At 42.9% G+C, this 20,896-nt stretch overlaps 1 protein-coding gene and 1 long non-coding RNA gene across 2 annotated transcripts; both read right to left on the bottom strand.

The window, feature by feature from the left end:
• Positions 1-13,351: 13,351 nt before the first annotated feature.
• Positions 13,352-16,702, bottom strand: LOC123092938 (uncharacterized). The gene is made up of 3 exons (XR_006444945.1): positions 16,302-16,702; positions 14,745-14,993; positions 13,352-14,606 (listed from the first exon to the last, which is right to left on the bottom strand). It is a non-coding gene; the product is annotated as an uncharacterized lncRNA (long non-coding RNA).
• Positions 16,703-17,770: 1,068 nt separating this feature from the next.
• LOC123132547 (AAA-ATPase ASD, mitochondrial) lies at positions 17,771-19,642 on the bottom strand. The gene has a single exon (XM_044552380.1). It carries the CDS (start codon positions 19,485-19,487, stop codon positions 17,925-17,927), a length of 1,563 nt encoding a protein of 520 aa, XP_044408315.1. The 5' UTR covers positions 19,488-19,642; the 3' UTR covers positions 17,771-17,924.
• Between the last annotated feature and the right edge of the window lie 1,254 nt (positions 19,643-20,896).

Here is a 20,896-nt window from a genome sequence, read left to right on the forward strand (position 1 = left end):
CTTCGGGCATTAATGGGCCATTTTCGGTCACGGGCTTCGGCCCAGGTTGCCTTTGCCCAGCGCGTTTTTTTTTCTCTTAGCGTTTTTCGCTACTGGGCTGGGCCGTTTTACTTGTAGCTGTGAGGTATTTCAGGCCAAAATCACCGTCGCGATTTTCTGTTTTTCCAGTGCGTTTAAGTTAAAAATATTATGATTTGCACTGCTTAAACCAGAAAATGCATAAAAATGTAATAAACACATTATTATTCTAGGTAAAATTGAACCAACAAGATATTTTATTCAGGATTTATTATGTGTTTTTGGATGATGAAGTTTTTTTTAGACATCAAATAATGATAATGTTTTTTTATGTTGATGTTTAAATTGAGAATGAAATGACTCTAATTTTAATTCGGACCAACGTTGTTTTATTATTATGAGTCATCCCCTATGATTTTTTAGTTCCATGTTTTTTCTGCCCAACGGTGTTTTGACATGGAGTTGAAATTAAATACTTGGCATGTTTGTTTATTTACCAACGTAAATTTATAATCATGCAACTTTACTTATGAACTTTTATGATGATTTCAGCTTCCGCTCCATTCCGGTCCGACACGATCGAACCACTTACGGGGAGTAACTTCCCTCGTTGGAAGTCCCAAGTTGAATTATGTTTGGGTTGTAATGAATTTGACTATGCCTTGAGGGAAGAAAAACCTGTGGCACCTGTGGCAGGTGTCACAGGGTATGCAGAACTCAAGGAGTATGATGTTAAGATGGAAAAGTGGAATAAGTCCAACCATATTGCGCTTCTCATCATGAAAGCGACAATATCGCCGAACATTTCTGAAGCACTCCCTAAGAAAGATACTGCTAAAGATTTCCTCACTGAAATGGAGGAGCAATTTAAAGGCTCCGACAAAGTGTATGCTCATGAGCTTTTTGCTAAACTTCTTCAGAAATACACTATTGACGGAAATGTTAGGCAGCACATATTGAGGGTGGTAAATGCTTTCACCAAGCTTAAGGCTTTGGAGTGTTCTTTAAGTGAAGCCCTTCTTGTCATAATTATTCTTGAGTCTCTTCCTGAAGAGTTTGAACAATTTAAGGTCAACTATAACTCTCTAAAGGAAAAATGGCCACTCTCTGAGATGACCGCAAGGATCGTCCAGGAGGAAGAAAGGATCATGAGGCAGAAGAAAGACCATGTCTTTCATGTTGGCTCTAACAAGAGAAAGCATGACGGACAAGGTTTCCCTAAGCCTCAGAAAAGGCAAGTCAAGAAAGAAGGCACTAATCCATTCAACCCTACGGCATTCAAGGGTAAAGAAGCCGGTGGTTCTTCTTCTGCTCCTAGCAGCTCACTGCTGGAGAAAATGCTTGTAACTTCTGCAAAGAAGAGGGACACTATCAAAGGGACTGCCCAGGCTTTCTAAAATGGATGAACAAAAGAGGTATTGATGAAATTACTTTTGTAGATGAATCTCTTTATGTTGATTTTTCAATAAAGTCATGATGGATTGATTCAGGGGCAACCACTCACGTTGCTAACTCTATGTAGGGATTCGATACGATCCAAACCATAAGAGGAGGAACAAGAAAGCTTAAGGTTGCAAACGAAGTTGAGGCCGATGTTGAAGCTGTGGGATCTCTCACGTTGGAGCTACACACTGGCCACACTCTTAGATTGAATAATGTTATTTATGTGCCTACCTTAAGTAGGAATTTGATTTCAGTTTCTCGTTTAGATGATGATATGTATGAGTGCCATTTTGGCAAGAAACAATTTGCTTTGATAAAATGTAATAAGAATGTAGGCATCGGTGTTAGACGAGGCCAACTATACATGTTATCTCTTAATAATGATTCAGTTATGCATGTGAGTGATGAAATTAATGTTGAGAAGAAATGGAAAGGAGTTAGTAATTCTTTGAAATTGTGGCATTGTCGTTTGGGCCACATTTCGAGGGGGAGAATGGAACATTTAGTTAAAAATGAAATACTCCTCCCATTAGACTTCTCAGATGCAGACAAATGTGTCGACTGCATCAAAGGAAAATTTGCAAAAACAATTAAGAAAGGAGCAGTAAGAGCCACAGGGGTTTTAGAATTAATTCACACCGACATATGTGGACCCCTTAATGTTAAGTCTGTAGATGGTTTTGATTCGTTCATTACATTCACAGACGACTTTTCCCGCTATGGGTATATTTATCCCATACGTGACCGATCGGAAGCTTTGGAGAAATTCAAAGTCTATAAAGCGGAGGTTGAAAATCAACTGAACGCAAAAATCAAAGTTGTACGATCTGATCGCGGGGGAGAGTATTATGGTAGGCATGCTCCTTATGGGCAGATTCTTGGACCTTTTGCCAAGTTCTTATCTGAAAATGGAATCATTGCTCAATACTCAATGCCTGGTGAACCACAACAAAATGGTGTGGCCGAGCGCCGCAACCGCACCCTTATGGATATGGTGCGAAGCATGCTTAGTCACTCGAGTTTACCAGTAAGCCTTTGGATAGAGGCGTTAAAGACAGCTGCACACATACTAAATCTTGCTCCAACTAAGTCAGCACCGAACACACCTTACGAGATGTGGGCGGGAAAGAAACCGAGCTTGAATTACTTACGGGTGTGGGGTTGCCCTGCTGAAGCTAAAGTTTTCAATCCACAACTTAAGAAATTGGATCCAAAAACAGTTAGTGTTTCTTCGTTGGATACCCTCATAGGGGAAAGGGATATCGTTTTTATTGTCCAAGTCACACCACCAAGTTTGTGGAGACTAGACAAGCGGTATTTTTTGAGGATAATAAGATCACAAATTTAAGGGAGATCGATCTTGAGGAGAAGCGGGTTTGTGTACCATCCCCGACTATCCAAGAGATTGTTTTTCCAATACGAAGAAATGTGACATCTGATGATCCTGAATCTCACGGTTCAGTCTCTCAGTCGAATGGTAATCCAGAAACTAATAATGAGAATCCAAACACAAATGAGGATCTCCGAGAAAATAATGAAAATGATGATGTTCCACCACCACCTCCGCCCATGGGTAGACCACGGCGTGAGAGGAAGAAAGCCATATCAGATGATTATATCACCTTTTTGATGGAGGACATGAATGATATGGGAAAGGTGGAGGATCCAACCTCATATAAGGAAGCCATTAAAAGCGAAAATTCGTCCAAATGGTTGGTTGCCATGGAAGACGAGTTGAAATCTATGGGCTCAAACGACGTATGGGACTTAGTAGAAGTTCCCGATGGAGCTAAGAAAGTAGGCTGCAAGTGGGTCTACAAAACCAAGTATGATTCCAAAGGGAATGTCGAACAGTTCAAGGCAAGGCTAGTGGCAAAAGGGTATACACAGAGAGAAGGCATTGATTATAAGCAAACCTTCTCTCCTATGTCAACCAAGGATTCTTTCAGAATCATAATGGCATTAGTAGCTCATTACGACCTAGAACTACACCAAATGGATGTTAAAACGGCATTTCTAAATGATGACTTAAAAGAAGATGTTTACATGGCTCAGCCAGAAGGCTTTGTTGTGGAAGGAAAGGAACATTTAGTATGTCGTCTAAAGAAATCAATTTATGGCTTGAAGCAAGCTTCAAGAGAGTGGTACCTCAAGTTTGATAAAATTATCAAAACTTTTGGTTTCGCCGAAAATGTTGTGGACAACTGCATATATATTAAGTTTAAAGGCGGTAGGTTCACATTTTTAGTCCTATACGTTGATGACATATTGTTGGCATGTAGCGATAATGATATGCTGCATGAGACCAAGAATTTTCTGTCATCCAGTTTTGATATGAAAGATCTTGGTGAAGCCTCGTATGTCCTCGGCATCGAGATTCATCGAGATAGGTCCAGAGGAATGTTAGGACTATCTCAAAAGGCATACTTTGAGAGAGTACTGAAAAAATTCAATATGCATAAGTGCTCACCCTCACCTGCTTCTATAGTTAAGGGCGATAAGTTTGGGACATTTTAATGTCCGAGGAACCAATGTGAAACTGACCAGATGAAGTCGGTTCCTTATGCTTCAGCTGTTGGAAGCATCATGTATGCTCAAGTGTGTACACGCCCAGACTTATATTTTGTAACCGGGGTGCTTGGCAGATACCAATCAAATCCAGGACCGGACCACTGGAAGGCCGCAAAGAAAGTCTTGCGTTATATGCAAGGAACCAAGGATTTCATGCTTACATATAAAAGAACTGATAAACTAGAAATTATTGGTTATTCAGACTCTGATTTTGCCGGGTGTGTGGATAGTATGAGATCCACGTCAGGTTATATATTCACACTCACAGGAGGAGCTATATCATGGAAAAGCTCCAAACAAACGTTAACTGCTGGATCTACGATGCAAGCAGAATTTGTAGCATGTTATGAGGCCAACGGGCAGGCTGTATGGCTAAAGAATTTTATACCCGGACTTAAAGTGGTTGACAGCATATCTAAACCAATTTTATTGTACTGCGATAATGAACCACGGTTTTCTATACGAGTAACAACAGGTCAAGTAATGCTGCCAGACACATTGACATAAAGTATCATGTTGTGAAAGATAGAATCCAGGATCAAACAGTTGATGTTAAACACATAAGAACGAAGCATGTGTTTGCGGATCCGCTAACAAAAGGCTTATCACCCAGTATTTTTCGTGGGCATGTTGCCGGCATGGGACTACTGGAGGCCTGATGATTCTGGAATAAGAGGACCATTAAAATAAACCACTCCCCAATTAGCAAAAAAAATTCCATTTCGAAATAGGCGGGTGTACTATAAGTGTTGAGGTTCTGTGGCGTTTCAAGCTGTTGTAACACCTCACTTTGGTACATCATTCCTATGTAGAATGGGCGAATGAAGTTAAGCCTAACGATCAAGGAGGAGAATGTTGGTTTTGATCTGACGACTTAAACAGGCCAGTTAGATCTATTAGTTTAACAAAAAAAGGGAAAAGATAACGTTAATGAAAAGGCCCCACGCACCAACGTACGTGAGGTTTTTATCCCAACTAAGGCGCCCTGATCGGGGGCACCCAAACCAACTGATGGTTTAGGTCCCCTGTCGCCAGCGCTACATAGAAGGGAACGGGAGAGGGTTGGCAGCCTGCGCGATCACAATTCACGTACGGTTTCACTCCCCTCCCGATATTCTCTCACCCCATCCGATCAGGGGGAGCGCTGCAGCGACGGGAAGACCTATTCCAGCCGTCGGTGCCGTCCCCGGGCAGTGCCGGTGGCGTCCTGAGGGCATCAGGACGTTGAGGAGGACTTCTACCTTGACTACATCACCTCTGCATCAAGCCTGCACCAAGCAGGCGATCATGTCCACTGCCGTGACCCGTAATGATCCCCTAAACCTTTCTCTGTTCATGTTTTAGGTGATCTAGATGCATTCTGTTCCTGCTAATGGCATCCCAGAGATACATAAATACTCCAACAAGCCACACCCAAAAACAAACTGCAGATGCATCGCTCATACGTACACCGCATATGGGATTGCGAGAATAACTACGAATATTGTCATGCAAAGAGGGTGGGGAACTCCGACTAGTTTCTGTTAAATCTCGAACTTGCGCAAAGAGGGTGAGGTTTTTGCTCCAGTCCTCGTGCTTTCCGAGAGAACACAAAAATTGGCCGAATCAAGTGATATTCTTGGAAGTACACAATTCGAATCACATGGCAGTTCGGGAAAGTTGGGAGGTAGGCTGAAATGGGATCCATTTTAACACCAAATGCAGTCGGTCAAAGGCCCAGTCCCACTACGTGGGTTTAATCTGCAGTTGGGCCATAGGTTCTCTTGAGCAATATCCTATTCGGCGCCTAAGGCGCTGAATAAATCCGAAATTACTTTTTTTTTGTGCAAGGGGGGTGGGGTGGGGGATTACTAATTAGAGGTATTTTTTGCAAAGTTATTGTTAAGTTCTCTCCTGATGACAAGTGACGCAATGCATGTGCGACAGTAAATTCTCCTAAAAAATTATGCGACAATTATGACAACCTATGAGTTTTGTGCTCTTTTTTTGTAGATTCTTTTTTTTTCAAAATGTATTATCTCTTTAACCATACGTTTAAATCATGAACTGTTTTCACCGTTGTATTTCTAGCGCCAAAATCTTTGAAACTAGATCACATATTAATAATTTAGATGTCTTTCTTCCCTAAAACACCCAAATAAACTGAAACAAAAACAGAACTGAAACCCAAAGACCGCTGAAACAAAAACAAAACTAGAAGCGCAATTATGTTTTTCACTTTTTGGGGAAACACAACTGTGCTTATTCACTTTTCGATAAGCACAATTGTATTTATTCACTTTCCGATAAGCACAACTGTATTTTTCACTTTCGGGAAGCAATGTTGCACTTCACGTGAAAGCACAACTATTTTTTTGCCGTGAAGCACAACTTTTCTTTTTCACGCGCTATGCTTCGCTCGACATTTTTATTAGAAACCTAGGAAAAATCAAGCAAAACATTAAAACCTAGACAAAAAACATGCAAAAAAAGAGAAAACAAGTGTTCAGGCGGGTGCTTCTAGCGCACAACATGTGGCGGCGGCTAGAGCGTTCCCTGCCACCTCCGAAGCGCCCACTAGAATTCCCTAGAAGGGGTACGCGTTAATTAGTCGCTCCCGAATAAAGCTCATTTCGTGCAACGTGCACACCCTCAGATTGCTAATGGGTCGGCCCATGTAACGGACGAATAATATCGGCTTTCCTAGTGGTGGAAACATTCTAGAATGTTTCTTTGTCTTATTTTCTGTGTTTTTATCTATGGTTTATATGATATATATATGTTTCTTATTTTCTTTATGCTTTTTAATTTCACATACTTTTTCAAATTCAAGAATATTTTATAAATGTATAAGCTTTTTTCAAATTCATAATTTTTTTTAAAAATCACAAACTTTTTTTTGAATTCACGGATATTTTTAAATCCATGAACTTATACCAAATTCATGAATATTTTCCAAATTCATGAACTTTTTGTGTAAATCAATCGTTTAAGTCAATGGTCAGCGTTCGAAGTTAAAGAAATAACAAGTGAAAAAAGCCCAACAAATGAGCGACCGAGCGAACCTTGTGAAGGGAACGGTACCTTTTTGGGTTGGCCTATTCCAGAAGTGATATGATCAATGATCGTTCCCTAGTTTATGTGATTATGCATTGAGATGTGCAATGTAACGTTTAGTTACTTATGTAATGGATTTTTGGTTCAGTTATGCAATGATGTTTTATAAGTGTGTGTGTGTGTGTGTATATATATATATATATATATATATATATATATATATATATATATATATATATATATATTGATGGGCAAATGTTTTGTGAGCGGGAAGGGGGACAATGTTTGTCCATGATGTTTTATAAGTGTATATATATTAATCCATCGCCATGTCCATGTATATTTTTCCTGTATATATGTTATTATTCTGTAGACAGAGCATGTTGTTGTTGTGTAGACAGAGCAAGTTACATCACCAACGGTTCAACAACGGAACACGTGCCAATGGTTACCACAATCCCAGACAATTTCTTCCTAGCAATCCTTTGCCAGTAATTCACACACAACATGTGCATCCCCTGCCTCTTTAAATACCCTTAATAGATACCCCAGACTTAGAGAAAGAGAAAATTTCTTAAAGTTTCCACGTGAAGCCCAAGGGACGGCTCGAATCTCCCACAAATGAGGCCCTGGGGTGGTTTATTTAGAATTTACACTAGGAAATCTTGTCACTACTCCCTCAGCTTGCAAAAACGTCTTACATTGTGAGACAGAGGGAGTAGCATTTTAGCGTCCTTCCTTTGATTATTTTGTCCTATTGCCTTTTGCAAATTCTAGATTGGAAATGTGATGTTGATATGCATAGATTTGTCTCGAGGGTTGTCCAAATAATATAATCTTATTTGTCGTTACATATAGTAGTACAGCAGAACAAATGGACGTGTTTTGTAGACCACGTCATTATCTCACATTTTGTGCTTGGAGCCTGTATTTTAATCCCACTTTTGAAATTGATGATGTTTTGTATGAGTACAAGTTTTTATTGACTTCATGCTAGTAACCCTTTATACATCAATACATTAAAAAATTATGATATCCTTGCGTATATATCATTCTACTCTTCTTTATCCTTGCGTATATACCCTAGGGAGCTTAGAAACTTAAAAATTTAGTCCAAAGTATGTAATTGCATCATCTATGAGCACCATACAACTAAGAGATGGTCTAAACATGTCAACACCTTCGCCACACCAGCTGAAACAAGGGCAACAACCACGATGACCCATTGTGTTCCATTGTATGCATGTACAACACACAAGGAATCGATCAGATCCAAAAGCATACAAGATCTGGAAAGGTATGTGTGGTATGTGTAGACATTCTCAACCAGCAAGCTGAGGTGACAGACGACATGTGCATCCCCTGCCTCTCTAAATAAATACCCTAAAGAGAGAAAATTCCCAAAAGTTTCCACGTGAAACCCAAGGGACGGCTCGAATTTCCACAAATGAGGCACTGGGTAGGTTTACTTAGTAGAATTTACACTAGGGGAACCTTGTCACTAGCCATTTAGTAGCCCCCCTCCTTGGTTATTTTGTCCTATTGCCTTTTGCAAATTCGAGATTGGAAACTTGGATGTTGATATGCATGGATTTGTCTCGACAAGATTGTCAAAATAGTATAATCTCAATTTACTGTTACATATACAACAGAAACAAGTGAACACATTTTGTAGGCCGTATCATTATCTCACATTTTGTGCTTCTAGCCATATCCTATTCCTATTTTAGAAATTGATGATGTTTTGTACGAGTACAAGTTTTTCTTGCCTTCATGCTAGCAACTCTTTATATATCGATACATAAAAAAACTGTGATATCATTGCGTATATATCATTCTACTCTTCCTTATTCTTCCCATTGTCCTCGTCGTCGCTCGTGGATGCTAGCAACCTGATAATTGATTAATATACAAGTATTATTCCCACAAAAAAAAAGAGCAGCATACAACTAAGAGATGGTCTAAACATGCCAACATCTTTGCCACACCAGCTGAAACAAGGTCAGCAAGTACGATGACCCATTGTGTTCTATTGTGTGATGTACCATTGTATGCATGTACAACACAACTCGCACAAGGAATCAGTCAGATCAAAAAGCGTTAGAAAGCTATGTGTGGTATGTGTAGGCATTCTCAACCGGCAAGCAGGGGTGACGAGGACGTGTGCATCGCTTGTCTCTCTAAATACCCTAAATAGATACCCCAGACCGAGAGAGAGAGAGAGAGAGAGAGAGAGAGAGAGAGTTCCCCTAAAGTTCCCACGTGAAACCCAAGGAACGGCTCGAATCTCCCACAAATGAGGCACTAGGGTGGTTTATTTTGAACTAGTGATGTGGCCCGCCAAGCAGCAGTAGGGGAAGGGGGTCTCCTGCTCGAGGAGGCGGAGGGGTAGGGGCGTGCCCAGCCGGCAGCCCTATCCTGCTTGTGGGGGAGGGGCAGGAGGGGTCTGCTCCTCTGCTTCCATTACGATCGCGGTAGGTAGCTCCTCCAGCTCCGTCCCCCTCTTCATGTGCTCACTACTTCTGCTGCTAAGTTGACGAATATGTGATGCACTTGTCCCAAGGAATTTTAGAGGGATCTGTATGAACAAGTCATGTTTTTTATTTTATTTTATTTAGGTTGTTAGTTACCAAACAGAGAGAGAAGATGAGCTCATGCTTGGATTTTTTCTGCCAGCACATGATTTGTATGTATGCAATCATCATCTTGCGTGTGCGAGCTGGTTCCTTGCTTGGGCATCGTGTCGATGACCAAGTGTTAGTGCCGATTTGTTGTGGTGGTGCTCATCTAGCCATTGATTTCTTGCTGATAATTTGTCTACTCCACTTGTTTGTTTTTACTGAAATCTTTGTTTGCATGTTTCTAAAATACAGAGAAGAACACCATGTGTTCTGGTAAAATATTTGTTGGCTATGATATGAAATTCCATGATGTGTGTGTTTTTTTAGTTTCTGTAGCTACAACAAAGTCCCAGTTTACTCTATACTTGCTGCTGATGATTGCTAGCTAAATTTACAGCAGCGATGTCCAGGAGGAGAGCAGCTGGCTGGAGCAGCCGCCGCTGGTTTTCTTACTATTTTTTTTAAATGTCACAACTTACTATGCCGCTACCTAGTAAAAACCAACTTACTATGCCGCTACCTAGTAAAATTATTTCTGTGTTTGATGCATGGCCTATCTTACTTCGTGCTTATACATTATGTTTTGTACCTAACTTATATTGGAAGCTGACTATTCTGTAAGATGGATCTAACCATCATTAAGTGCACAAGTTTTCAGGATAATTCGCAACTGCATTAAAAAATTCTAGTGGGAGTTATACATGTTTTCTCATGATAGAATGATCTGGACTGAAACATGATTTTGCATCCCGTTTTCCGTCGACAAATATACAAGTTATATCAGCAAGTTACTATATGTGTTAGAGAAATCAGTGTTGATTTATTTGTTGTTCTTTTTTTCTAATTTTTGCATGAGAGCAAACTGGTGTAGCTAGCTGGATTATGCAGCCATGAATTAGGAAGTAGCATATTCAGTTTTGCTAATAGAAAATAAATGTATTAAAAACTTTAAAAACTGCATAATAAGTGCTTGTTCATGTTTGGTTTTCTGTAAACTTTGTTTGTATGATTGAGGGCAAATTTACTTGGTTCTTTTCTCTAAACTGTGCTTGGAACATTTGTTTTTATGATCTAAAATTGCCTTCCTGTGATGATGCAGGTGCCCAGTTTGTGCTCGCTACCGAAGGAGCTCCATGTTGAAAAAGATTGAAGACACTTGTAGAGCTACAGGGTTAACACCAGGGCACCGTATCACGTGTAGAGCTTGTATATGTTAGAGCTCATTATGTGTAGAGCTTGTAAAGTATACTAGATGACCTGGTTGCGCCAATGGCGCAAGAAGCGAATTAGAAGCGGTGATGGTAATGAGTAGTCCTGGCCATGGGCAGCCCGGCCCGACCCGGCCCGGCCCGGTCTTGTCCACGGGCCGAGCTCGGGCCTAGGTTTTGAGCGCGAAGCACTGGCCGGGCCGGCCCCGGGCCTGTTGTTTTCCACGTTTAAGGAAGAGGCCCAGCCCGTGGCCCGACGCCCGACGGGCTTTTAGCGTGATGGGCCGGGCTTGGCCCGATTTTTAGGCCCGACAGTCGGGCCGGGCCGGGCTTGGGTTTTTTTGCGTCGGGCTTTGGTTGGCCCGACCCGAGAGTCGGGCCTGGGTTTTTTGTGCCTGTTGAACGATCACCGCCAGAGATCACCGTCATACTGCACTTGGTCAACTGAACGATCCTCCCACCTGCCATAAGAGGAGCTTATCAAAGTAAGCTGACTAAAAATTAAGAAACAAGAACAAGCGGAACATCGCAAGGCAAAACACTCAAAGCACCAACCTGCTCATTGTCACTTGAGCCCCAGTGTACTGTCACAAACATAGTCGGTTCTTGGGTTCCCTTGGAAGTGCATTTGAAGGTGAAAGCATATGCTTGACCTTCCTCCATGTGCGCCTGATGGAAGAAGTCGCTCTAGCCTCTAGTGATGGTGGCCCTTTTGTCAACACCCTTGATAGCGCAAAGGGCGAGAGCAAACCAAGCTTCCAAACCATGAGAGTAAGAATATTTAGAGACCGATCAATAACTCCTTGTAGCATAGGGAAATAGATACAGGTATGATGTTCCTACATAGTGTACGTTGAAGGTTGGTTCATAGGGTATTGGATACTCTTAGCAATATTGAGAGACATTCAATAAGAATTCAAAGTACATATTTGCATCAATCAAATATCTGAAGAGATGCATAGAAGGAAATGCACATACAACTTCACAGTTTTTTATGGAAAAAACGACTCACATCTAGACCTAAACATCACCCAAGGATGATACATGACACATGACTAAATTTCAGAATATAAAGCAGAGAGCCTATTAACAGTGGTATTCTAAATCTCTTGACAGCACAACTTGTGCAAGAAAAATGGACAAAATAAGACACTGCAATTCTCTCCTGAAGGTGAAATAGTGCGCCATGCCCCCTTCCCACGTTCTGTAAACATAAACAGAAACATAAAATGCTCGACATTCAGACTATCGGGGTGATTTTCTTTTGTATTGGGTAAGACATTGCATCAATCCATCATCTATTTGTGAAACATTTTACAACATTCATCCCAAACATCAGGGGAGGGGGGCTGTAAGATTAGTCACATGCTACTCAAATACTTGCGCATGTCGAAAGGCAATAAAAGTAGCCATTCGGGTACCACACCGTCGTTGTATCAATCCTTATTACTACTTCAGAAAAAAAGTACATCATATCCTCAGGTCAGCCGGAACCCTCAGGGATCAGGACAGCGAAACCTTTCGAAGGGTTTTCGACATGTAAGGTCAGAAGAATCTTATTGTTCATTGGCCTGAAAGGAAAATGTTGCAAGGATTCAGTCAAAGATAAAGTCTGCCCCATGGCCACACACACACACATGCTCAGTCACGAACATAGGAGTCAGCCTGTGAGAGGAGCTCAAATACATATAGAGATCGATGGTTCAAGCAGAGCGACAACATGTGTACAGGTCAATTACACAGAGAAAATAATATAGTGGTTACTTATCTGAAGTGATAACTCATAACATTTTACTCATGCTGCAGGGCAGAAATCGTTGCATACTTATCAAATTCGGTTACTGTTTCAACTGAAAAAATGCAAGCAGAATTCATAGAAGAGATAATGTCAACCAAAATTATATGTGAACGTACATTAGAAACTTACATGGAGATGTAATGCGGAAGCAGAGGCGGCTATACCCTTCTGAGAGGCTTATAGCTGATTCAACTTGTTGGTGACTTTACAATAATAAGCTCAATAGAACAATATATATGATCAAATTCGGTATCGACTAATGGACAAATAATCTTTTTTCTGTAGTTTACAACTGTACGTGCTAATCCATCTTAGCACTGTCCAAGTTTCTACTGTATAAACTGATTTGATACCAACGACAACTATAATAAAAATTCATAGCACTGTATCAGCTACTAATCAACTCTATTATTGTTAACTTGGTGCTTACGGAAAGCCAAATACGATGGTTTTGTTGCTTCAATTGAAAATATCATATCAAACTGGATTGAAAACATATTTGTCCACACCTGATTAATTACTAATGAGATTGTAGGACGTTTGGTCAAAGTACGCTTCAATAGGATATATTAGATCAAACTGGACTGAAAACATATTTGTCCACACCTGATTACTAATGAGATTGTAGGACTTTTGGTCAAAGTTATTAGTAAGATTACACTGGTGAAAAAACTACAGTTTTGACCATATTTGATTGATCAAGAACATGGATCTTCCTATCTTGTCTTCACAAAGACCAGCAAAACAATGCTTCTCATCCAAGGTAACTTTTGAGAAGTACATGGACATAGAGATATATAACAGAAACTTCATAGAACAAATATGGTTATTTAAATGGCAAAGATAATGTGTGAGCGTGCTGCTGCTCATCTTAACACACATCGGTTATCCACCATGCAAACCATGGTATGTTAGGAATGGTCGTGTTACACACAACATATTGGTGTGGTGATGTATGTGCGTCCTGTTTAGATTCACAGCTTCGTATGTACCTGGCCAATTAACTAATCTATGTGAAGCTATCTTGATCCTTTTGATTGTGTGGACACATACATTGCGATGAAAACAAACCAATCATAGAATCAAAGAAAACCCAGTCTAGTGACTATGCAACACAAGGAAGTACTGAAGCGCTTGCCTTAAATCTGAAGGCAGGTCCAGGAGTTGTGTGTGTAGTTGATAGACTGAACTGGGAGCGGAGCCCTTGTCATCACCGTTGTAGAAGAGGATCCCGCTGCAAACACTTGAGCAGCGCCAACCTTAGTTGTGCTCCGACTACGACCCGATCTGCATGACGTATTGCGTATGTGAGAAGATTTTGTTAACTTAGAAAATCAGAATACTATTGTCAGGGTGCAACACTATTTCAGTTTACTAAAAACCCGAACATGCTTGATCATTCAGAACTTCTTTGGAAGTCAAGTTAAAAGTCCAGGTGGATTAATCTTCTTAGGAGAAATGACCAAGTATATGTGCTATATTTTCTTCACTTTAGGTTCTGGATTAAGCCATCTATGCAAGTGAACATACAAAAGACTGGATAATTTCGAATTAGATACTCTAGTTATCCAAGCATAGCAAGAAATCAATGGAAGAATCTATCCAAAAACAAATAAAAGGGCATGCGCACTGTAGAGAGAAACAATGGATCTATACATTGTTTTCCCAAAAACAAAGGATGTAATTATGTGGCAATAGGAAGATGAATTCCGGGAGGTAGAAACCTATGGAGAGGCACACCAACACCATCTGTACATAATACAAAATTCAAGTCGAACCTGCAGTAGCAGGAACAGTTATAATGTGATCAACAGTTCCAGTTCAAAACTTAACTGCTAGAGACATGATCATGTCTAGAGAGTTATCTGCCATGCTGAGAAACTGGCTTGGTTTCTCATCGGATGCTGCAAGCTGCAATATAGAGTACAACACATATAAGATAGTGGCCAGCTATATACTTGCTTAATTACAGAAAAACAGAGCGGCATTCTACCTGAATGGGATCAAGATGAAAATGAAAAAGAAATAGAGAGAGAGAGAGGTGAGCACCTAGTTCAGATTATCTTGGGGTAGCCATCTGTTCACGCCACCCATGTGCGGATGTGCACCTCTGTTGATGCTTGACCTTCTTGCTGCACCTACTGGTTTTGGCATCGGAGTGAGGGGAGGAAGAATGGTATGGACCCCAACGAAAGTCGCCGATGGGCGTTCGCAGCTTGGCCCAGCTAGCCGCCACCATGTCTCCCCTGCCCTTCCCCTACGGTGGCATGCTCCCCGCCGGTTTCCTGTTCGGAGGCTCTGCAGTGAGCAAATTTATGTCAATTTTTTAATTCTCTCAATGGATGAAACATTGCTATGGTTAAATGGCGTAAATTATATAGGTTTCAGTTTGGGCATGGATATGCGGGAGAACATCTGTTTAAGTTCAGCAGCTCTGTTACAATGAAAGCTCGTGTGAGTCTAAATCCTCCTGTAAAACCCTCATGATTAGCATGGTGAACAAACATAACACGTGTAACTACAAAAGTCTAAATCAAGACAAAACTGGGGAAAAAATCATCACAAACCTTGTACAGCTGCATTGAAGTTTAAAAGGTCATGCAGGAGATGCTGACTAATATACAGCAAAGTTCACTTCTGAATTTGGGCAACCACATACAGATATCATATTATTACCTAAAAAAATACACATGTACATGAACGCTTAGAAAGCTTAAGAGTTTACAAGACACTTAGAGTTTACAACATAAAGAAATAATATTAGCACCTAAAAATACACGTGCACATGTATGCCTAGAAAGCTTAGAATTTACAGTACACACAACAAGCAAATATACCTCAAAAATTCACTTCTGAATCTGGGCAAACAACATAAAGGAATCATATTATTACCTTTGGGATTAGGGAAGCCGAGCGAAACTGTAAACATAATGTATATCTAGAAAGCTTTTTTACAGGAACTTGACAAAGCACTTCTGAACAAGGCTGCTTTATCTACACTCAGACATCATCAAAACTATATTACTTGCATTTCTTGAACATGTCTGCATAGCGATAGAACTACAACAGGCGGCATCACGCACAGATCTACTGATCATGAAGATACACTTCAACTTCTGTTGCAATGACAACTTGAAGGAAACTATATTACTCTATTTTGTTTTCAGAGATCATGCCACATATAAAGATTTTAACCAAGGAAATTTCATAATTCTGGTCATCAAAAACCTCAAAAAATACATGCAAACAAACTGCAGATACAAAACCACATGTAACTATTGAATCTTTTAGAGCCCAGTTATCTGCAAAAGAAAAATTTATCCTCTCTGCCAAGCTTAGTGAATCTCGGTTCAACAACACAAATGTAGTCTTGACCTACTGGGATCACAATCATACAATTGCAGTAGCAATCTAAGAAAATTATATTAGGCATACATGGCAAACTTGACAAACTCCAGCCCTCCTTAATCAGTTTGCACCAAAAACACCAGAACAATCTCAGGAAAATAAATTCAGCATAGATGTCAACCAAACACACAAAATCCACCAGAACAAAGAATGCAAAACTTTATTAAGTATTAACACCTCATGCACAGCAACACATACCCTTCTTCTCGCGATGATTTGGTGCCAAGATACCTTCTCGGTGTTGGGGTTCGACCTTGCCTGTGGTGGAGAAGGGGTTCAAAGTCAACTTGCGTTTTATGTCAAAAGTAAGACTGAATAAATTAATTGGGGATATGAAGAACACAAATAGCATTGAAAATAATAATAATGATGGGCGTACGACCCTTTGGTTCAGGTAGGGATGTGTCGATCTTAGGTTGTGTATCCTCTGAATTTGATTTCAAACAACTGCGGGCATCAACCTACTGTTGTGAACAAAAAATTTCAAACAAGAAGAGCACTCAAATATTCAGTTTGGAAGGCTCATCTGTACATATTAATTCCCCTCCATATAGAAAGCGAATGGACAAATATCAGAGAGTTAACTGTCTTTTAGCAATACCTTCTCAACAATAATGATATGAAGTTCTAGCACTGAACAATCCATGTCCAAATCAAAGAAATAATAGCAACACAAATAACAATTTCTCTATCCTAGTATCAATTCTCCACTATCCAATCCATGTCCAGATCAAAACAATCAGCAACACAAATAACAGTTTATTTATCCCCAATATCAATCACCAAAAAGTTGTAGGAATTATTAAAAGAAAGGGAGTGAGACAGAGAGAGAGAGAGGGCACAGAGGAGAGAGGGGGAGTACCTGTGTGTGAAGGGGAGATTGGCGCTGCCAGGGCCGGGCGCCGCACACGGGAGGTCAGCGGCGAGGCTCCTGCAACGAACGCCCCCATGGCCCGAGGCCCTGCGTCACGAGCGGAGGAGGCGGCGGGGATATTCCTCCCCAGGTGCCCCCACACTCTCCTCCTCCTCCTCCCACGTCTCATCCACCCCTCCTCGTCCCGGATCCCGCCGAATCCGAGGCTTGTGGGCGCGGAGGCGAGCTTCTCCGGCGGCGGCGACGGCAGGAGAGTAGGCGGGGGTCGCGGGGGAGACGCGCGGGCCGGAGCTGGCCGTAACCGGCCGGCGCGATGGGGAGAGAGAGGGGTTAGCGAGAGAGAGAGAGAGGAGGGCGACGAGGAGGGGGAGGCGAGTGGGATGGGAGGCGGCGGCTAGGTTTTCTCCACGGGGGAGGCTGCCTTTTATATGCTGCGCGTGAAATGACTAAAATACCCTGACGGGGCATGGAATTTACAGGCGGTGGCACGAGTACTGTCATGGCGATTTAAAGGCGACGTGGCCACCTTCGTTGTGACTACCACTTCTTCAGGGTTTATATGTTCAATTTAAACTAGGGAAACCTTGTCACTAGCATTTTAGCGTCGTTCCTTGGTTATTTTGTCCTACTACCATTTGCAAGTTTTAGATTGGAAACTTGATGTTGATATGCATAGATTTGTCTAGTGAAGATTGTCCAAATACTAATATATAATCATATTTGTCTTTACATATACACAACAGAAACAAGTGGATGCATTTTGTAGACCGTATCATCATCTCACATTTTGTGCTTGGGGCCTATATGTTACTCCTATTTCTGAAATTGATGATGTTTTGTACTGGTACAATTTTTTTGCGGGTAAGTACAAGTTCTTATTGCCTTCATGCTGTTAACTCTATCTTGATACATACGGAAAAGTATGATATCATTGCGTATATATCACTCTACTCTTCCCATTTTGCGGGTAAGTACAATTTTTTATTCTTCCCATTTTCCTCCTCTTCGCTCGAACTGGTGTCATCTTCCTCGTCGTCGTCTTCGGTTTCCTCTTTTTCCTCTGCCCCGGCCAGTGCTTTGGCCAACGCTTCCTCCTTTGCTTCCTTGAGCGCTTTAACCAGCCTGGCCAGAGAGGTGTCCACGTCCTTCTTTTTGGACTTGGGCATCAGGTTCTCCGCCACGTCGGCCGGGGTCATGTTGACCTCCCCTAGAAGTTGTTGGATTTCATGGAAGAGCTCGTGGTCGGCGACGTGCAGGTAGTTCTTGGCGAGCACCTTGAAGGACTCGAAGCAGCAGTACGACATCTCGATGTGCACGTCCATCCTGCCCCGTCGGATCAGCGCCGGGTCAAGCTTCTCCTTGTGGTTGGTGGTGAACACGATGATCCGCTCGCCGCCGCATGCTGACCACAGCCCGTCGATGAAATTGAGCAAACCCGACAGCGTCACCTTGTTTTCTTCGTCCTTGCCACCGCCTGGCGCCGGCGGGACCTTCTTCCTTTTGTCGCCGCTCTTGCTCTTCTTCTTGCTTGATTTCTTCTTCTTCTTCTTGCGTTTGCCGGTGAGGTCGATGGAGCAGTCGATGTCCTCGACGACGATGATGGACTTGCCCTTGGTCTCTATGAAGAGCCTCCGTAGCTCGGTGTTGTTCTTCACCGACGTCAGCTCGAGGTCGTACACGTCGTAGTCCAGGTACTTGGCCATGGCGGCGATCATGGTGGACTTGCCGGTGCCGGGAGGCCCGAACAGCAGGTAGCCGCGCTTCCACGCCTTGCCGACGGAGGCGTAGTAGTCCTTGCCGTCGCGGAACATCTCGAGGTCGTCGATGATGTCCCGCTTCTTGTCCGGGTCCATGCCGAGCGTGGCGAAGGTGGACGGGTGCTCCAGCTTGACGTGGCTCCAGACGCGAGCGTCGTAGCCGGACCAGTCGCTGCTGGGGTTGTTGGTGAAGAGGCGGCGCTGGCGGTTCCTGACGGTGGCGGCGCGGCCCTCGGCGAGGACGTGCGGCAGGTAGAGCGCGTCGACGAGGCCGCGGTGGCGCTGGTGGAAGGTGAGGCAGTAGGTGCGGCGCTCCTCCTCGTGCGCGGACCAGCTGATGACGTTGCCGCGGGGGAGCGTCTTGGTCTTGCGCCACCAGAGCTTGGCGCCGCGGAACTCGTCGACGACCTCCTCGTGGTCGTCCACGGCGACGCTCATGCGGTCGCTGTCGGCGGCGAGGTCGGCGCGGAGGCGGCGGGCGCCCGAGGCGCAGGTGGCGCTGAGGTAGGCCTCGGCGGCGAGGTATGCCTCGCTGCGGCCGAAGGAGTCGGGGACGTGCTCGTCGATAGAGATGGTGACGTAGGGGGTGATGGCCGCTTGGAGACGGCGGGTGAGGGCGGTGAGGTACTCCTCGAGCTGGGCGGGGAGGTACTGCTGCACCATGGACCAGAGGAAGATAAGGCTGGCCACCGCCGACCACACCCCGGCCCAGCCGTAGCCGTGGGCGTGGACGTCGCCGGCGATCATCTCCATTTGCTCTGCTTTGGTCGATACTCTGTAGCCCCTGTAGTGCTCTGCACTTCACTGAACAACTCTGCGTCTCAGCCGCGTGCCTTTATAGCAACAACAACACACGCTTTGTTGCTACCGCTTGCTCAAACCAACCATTCTTCGGTTTTTTTTCTTCTTCTCATAAGCCTTTTGATGAATTCCTGGTGTGATCTATAGAAACTTTATTCCTTCGTCGGGAAGGAATGTAACGGATCCGGCAAACTTTTTGGAAATAAAATGGCCCTTCCCAAATATGGAACCAAAGCACACAAGAACTTGGCGGCCAAGTTTCCCATCGGTCCACATATACCATGGGTTCACATTTCAAGAAATCAGCGGGAAAGAGCCGGGACCTGCGCACGCGTCATTGGATTCAGGGGGTGTTTGGTTTAGAAGTCCTAAGATTTTTTCTAGTCCCAAGGACTAATCAAAAAAGATTCTCTAGTACAGTCTTTTTCTAGTCCCTGTAGAAAAAGTCCCTCCCGTTTGGTTCTTAGGGACTTTTTAGGGACTTTTTCTAGTCTCTGGGACTAAAAAGTCCATGAACCAAACACCCCCTCAGCCGGCAGAAGACGCTGCGCCGCTGCCCATGTGTTAAATCCCCGGGGGTTTTTTTTTTTTGAAAGATACAGCAGATTGCTGGCTTCGTTAGATTTGGCTTCATTAGATTTACTAGCAGGTAGCACATGGAACATTGAGGTGATCTAGTGATCACGATGGGAATGGCAAGGAAAAGTTCAGAGAAAACAGAAAAGATTGGAAGGGCACACTAGGGTACTATCTCCAGGTCCCCAAAGGGGTGCTCTATAGCCTTTTGTACCTGCCAGGCCCCATTGTTCTAGCTCTCTTCTTAGCTTCGATGACGTTAGAAACACTTGCATGTTTCCTCGGAAGCTGCGGTTATTTATCTCCTTCCAGATATCCCAAATGATGGTCATGGTCATGGTCTTTGTGCACTTATTGCAGCATGCTCCGCTCCCCTAACCATGGCGCCAACTGCCTCTCTTGTACTCCCGCCGTTTCTAAAGATAAGTCTTTTTAAAAATTTTAATATGGATTACATATGGATGTATATAGATGTGTTTTAGAGTGTAAATTCACTTATTTTGCTCCATATGTAGTTCATATTGGACTCTCTAAAAAGACTTATATTTAGGAACAGAGGGAGTAATCGTTTTCTTCCCGTCTTCTAGGGGTGTGTTTGGTTGTTGTCACCGGGTAGAACGTCATGGGTCCGACCCGATCCCACGGCCCATTCCCGTGTTTAGTTAGTCGAACGATTCAGAACCCACTCGTCCCAGGAAAGGGAATAGTCGCTCATTATGCCGAACCGAGGCATACCACGAAATCGACCGGACGACAGGGAACGAGCCCCTCGCATGTACCCTATC

The sequence above is a fragment of the Triticum aestivum genome, chromosome 1B, assembly GCF_018294505.1.
Source record: "Triticum aestivum cultivar Chinese Spring chromosome 1B, IWGSC CS RefSeq v2.1, whole genome shotgun sequence".
NCBI classification, from domain to species: Eukaryota; Viridiplantae; Streptophyta; class Magnoliopsida; order Poales; family Poaceae; genus Triticum; species Triticum aestivum.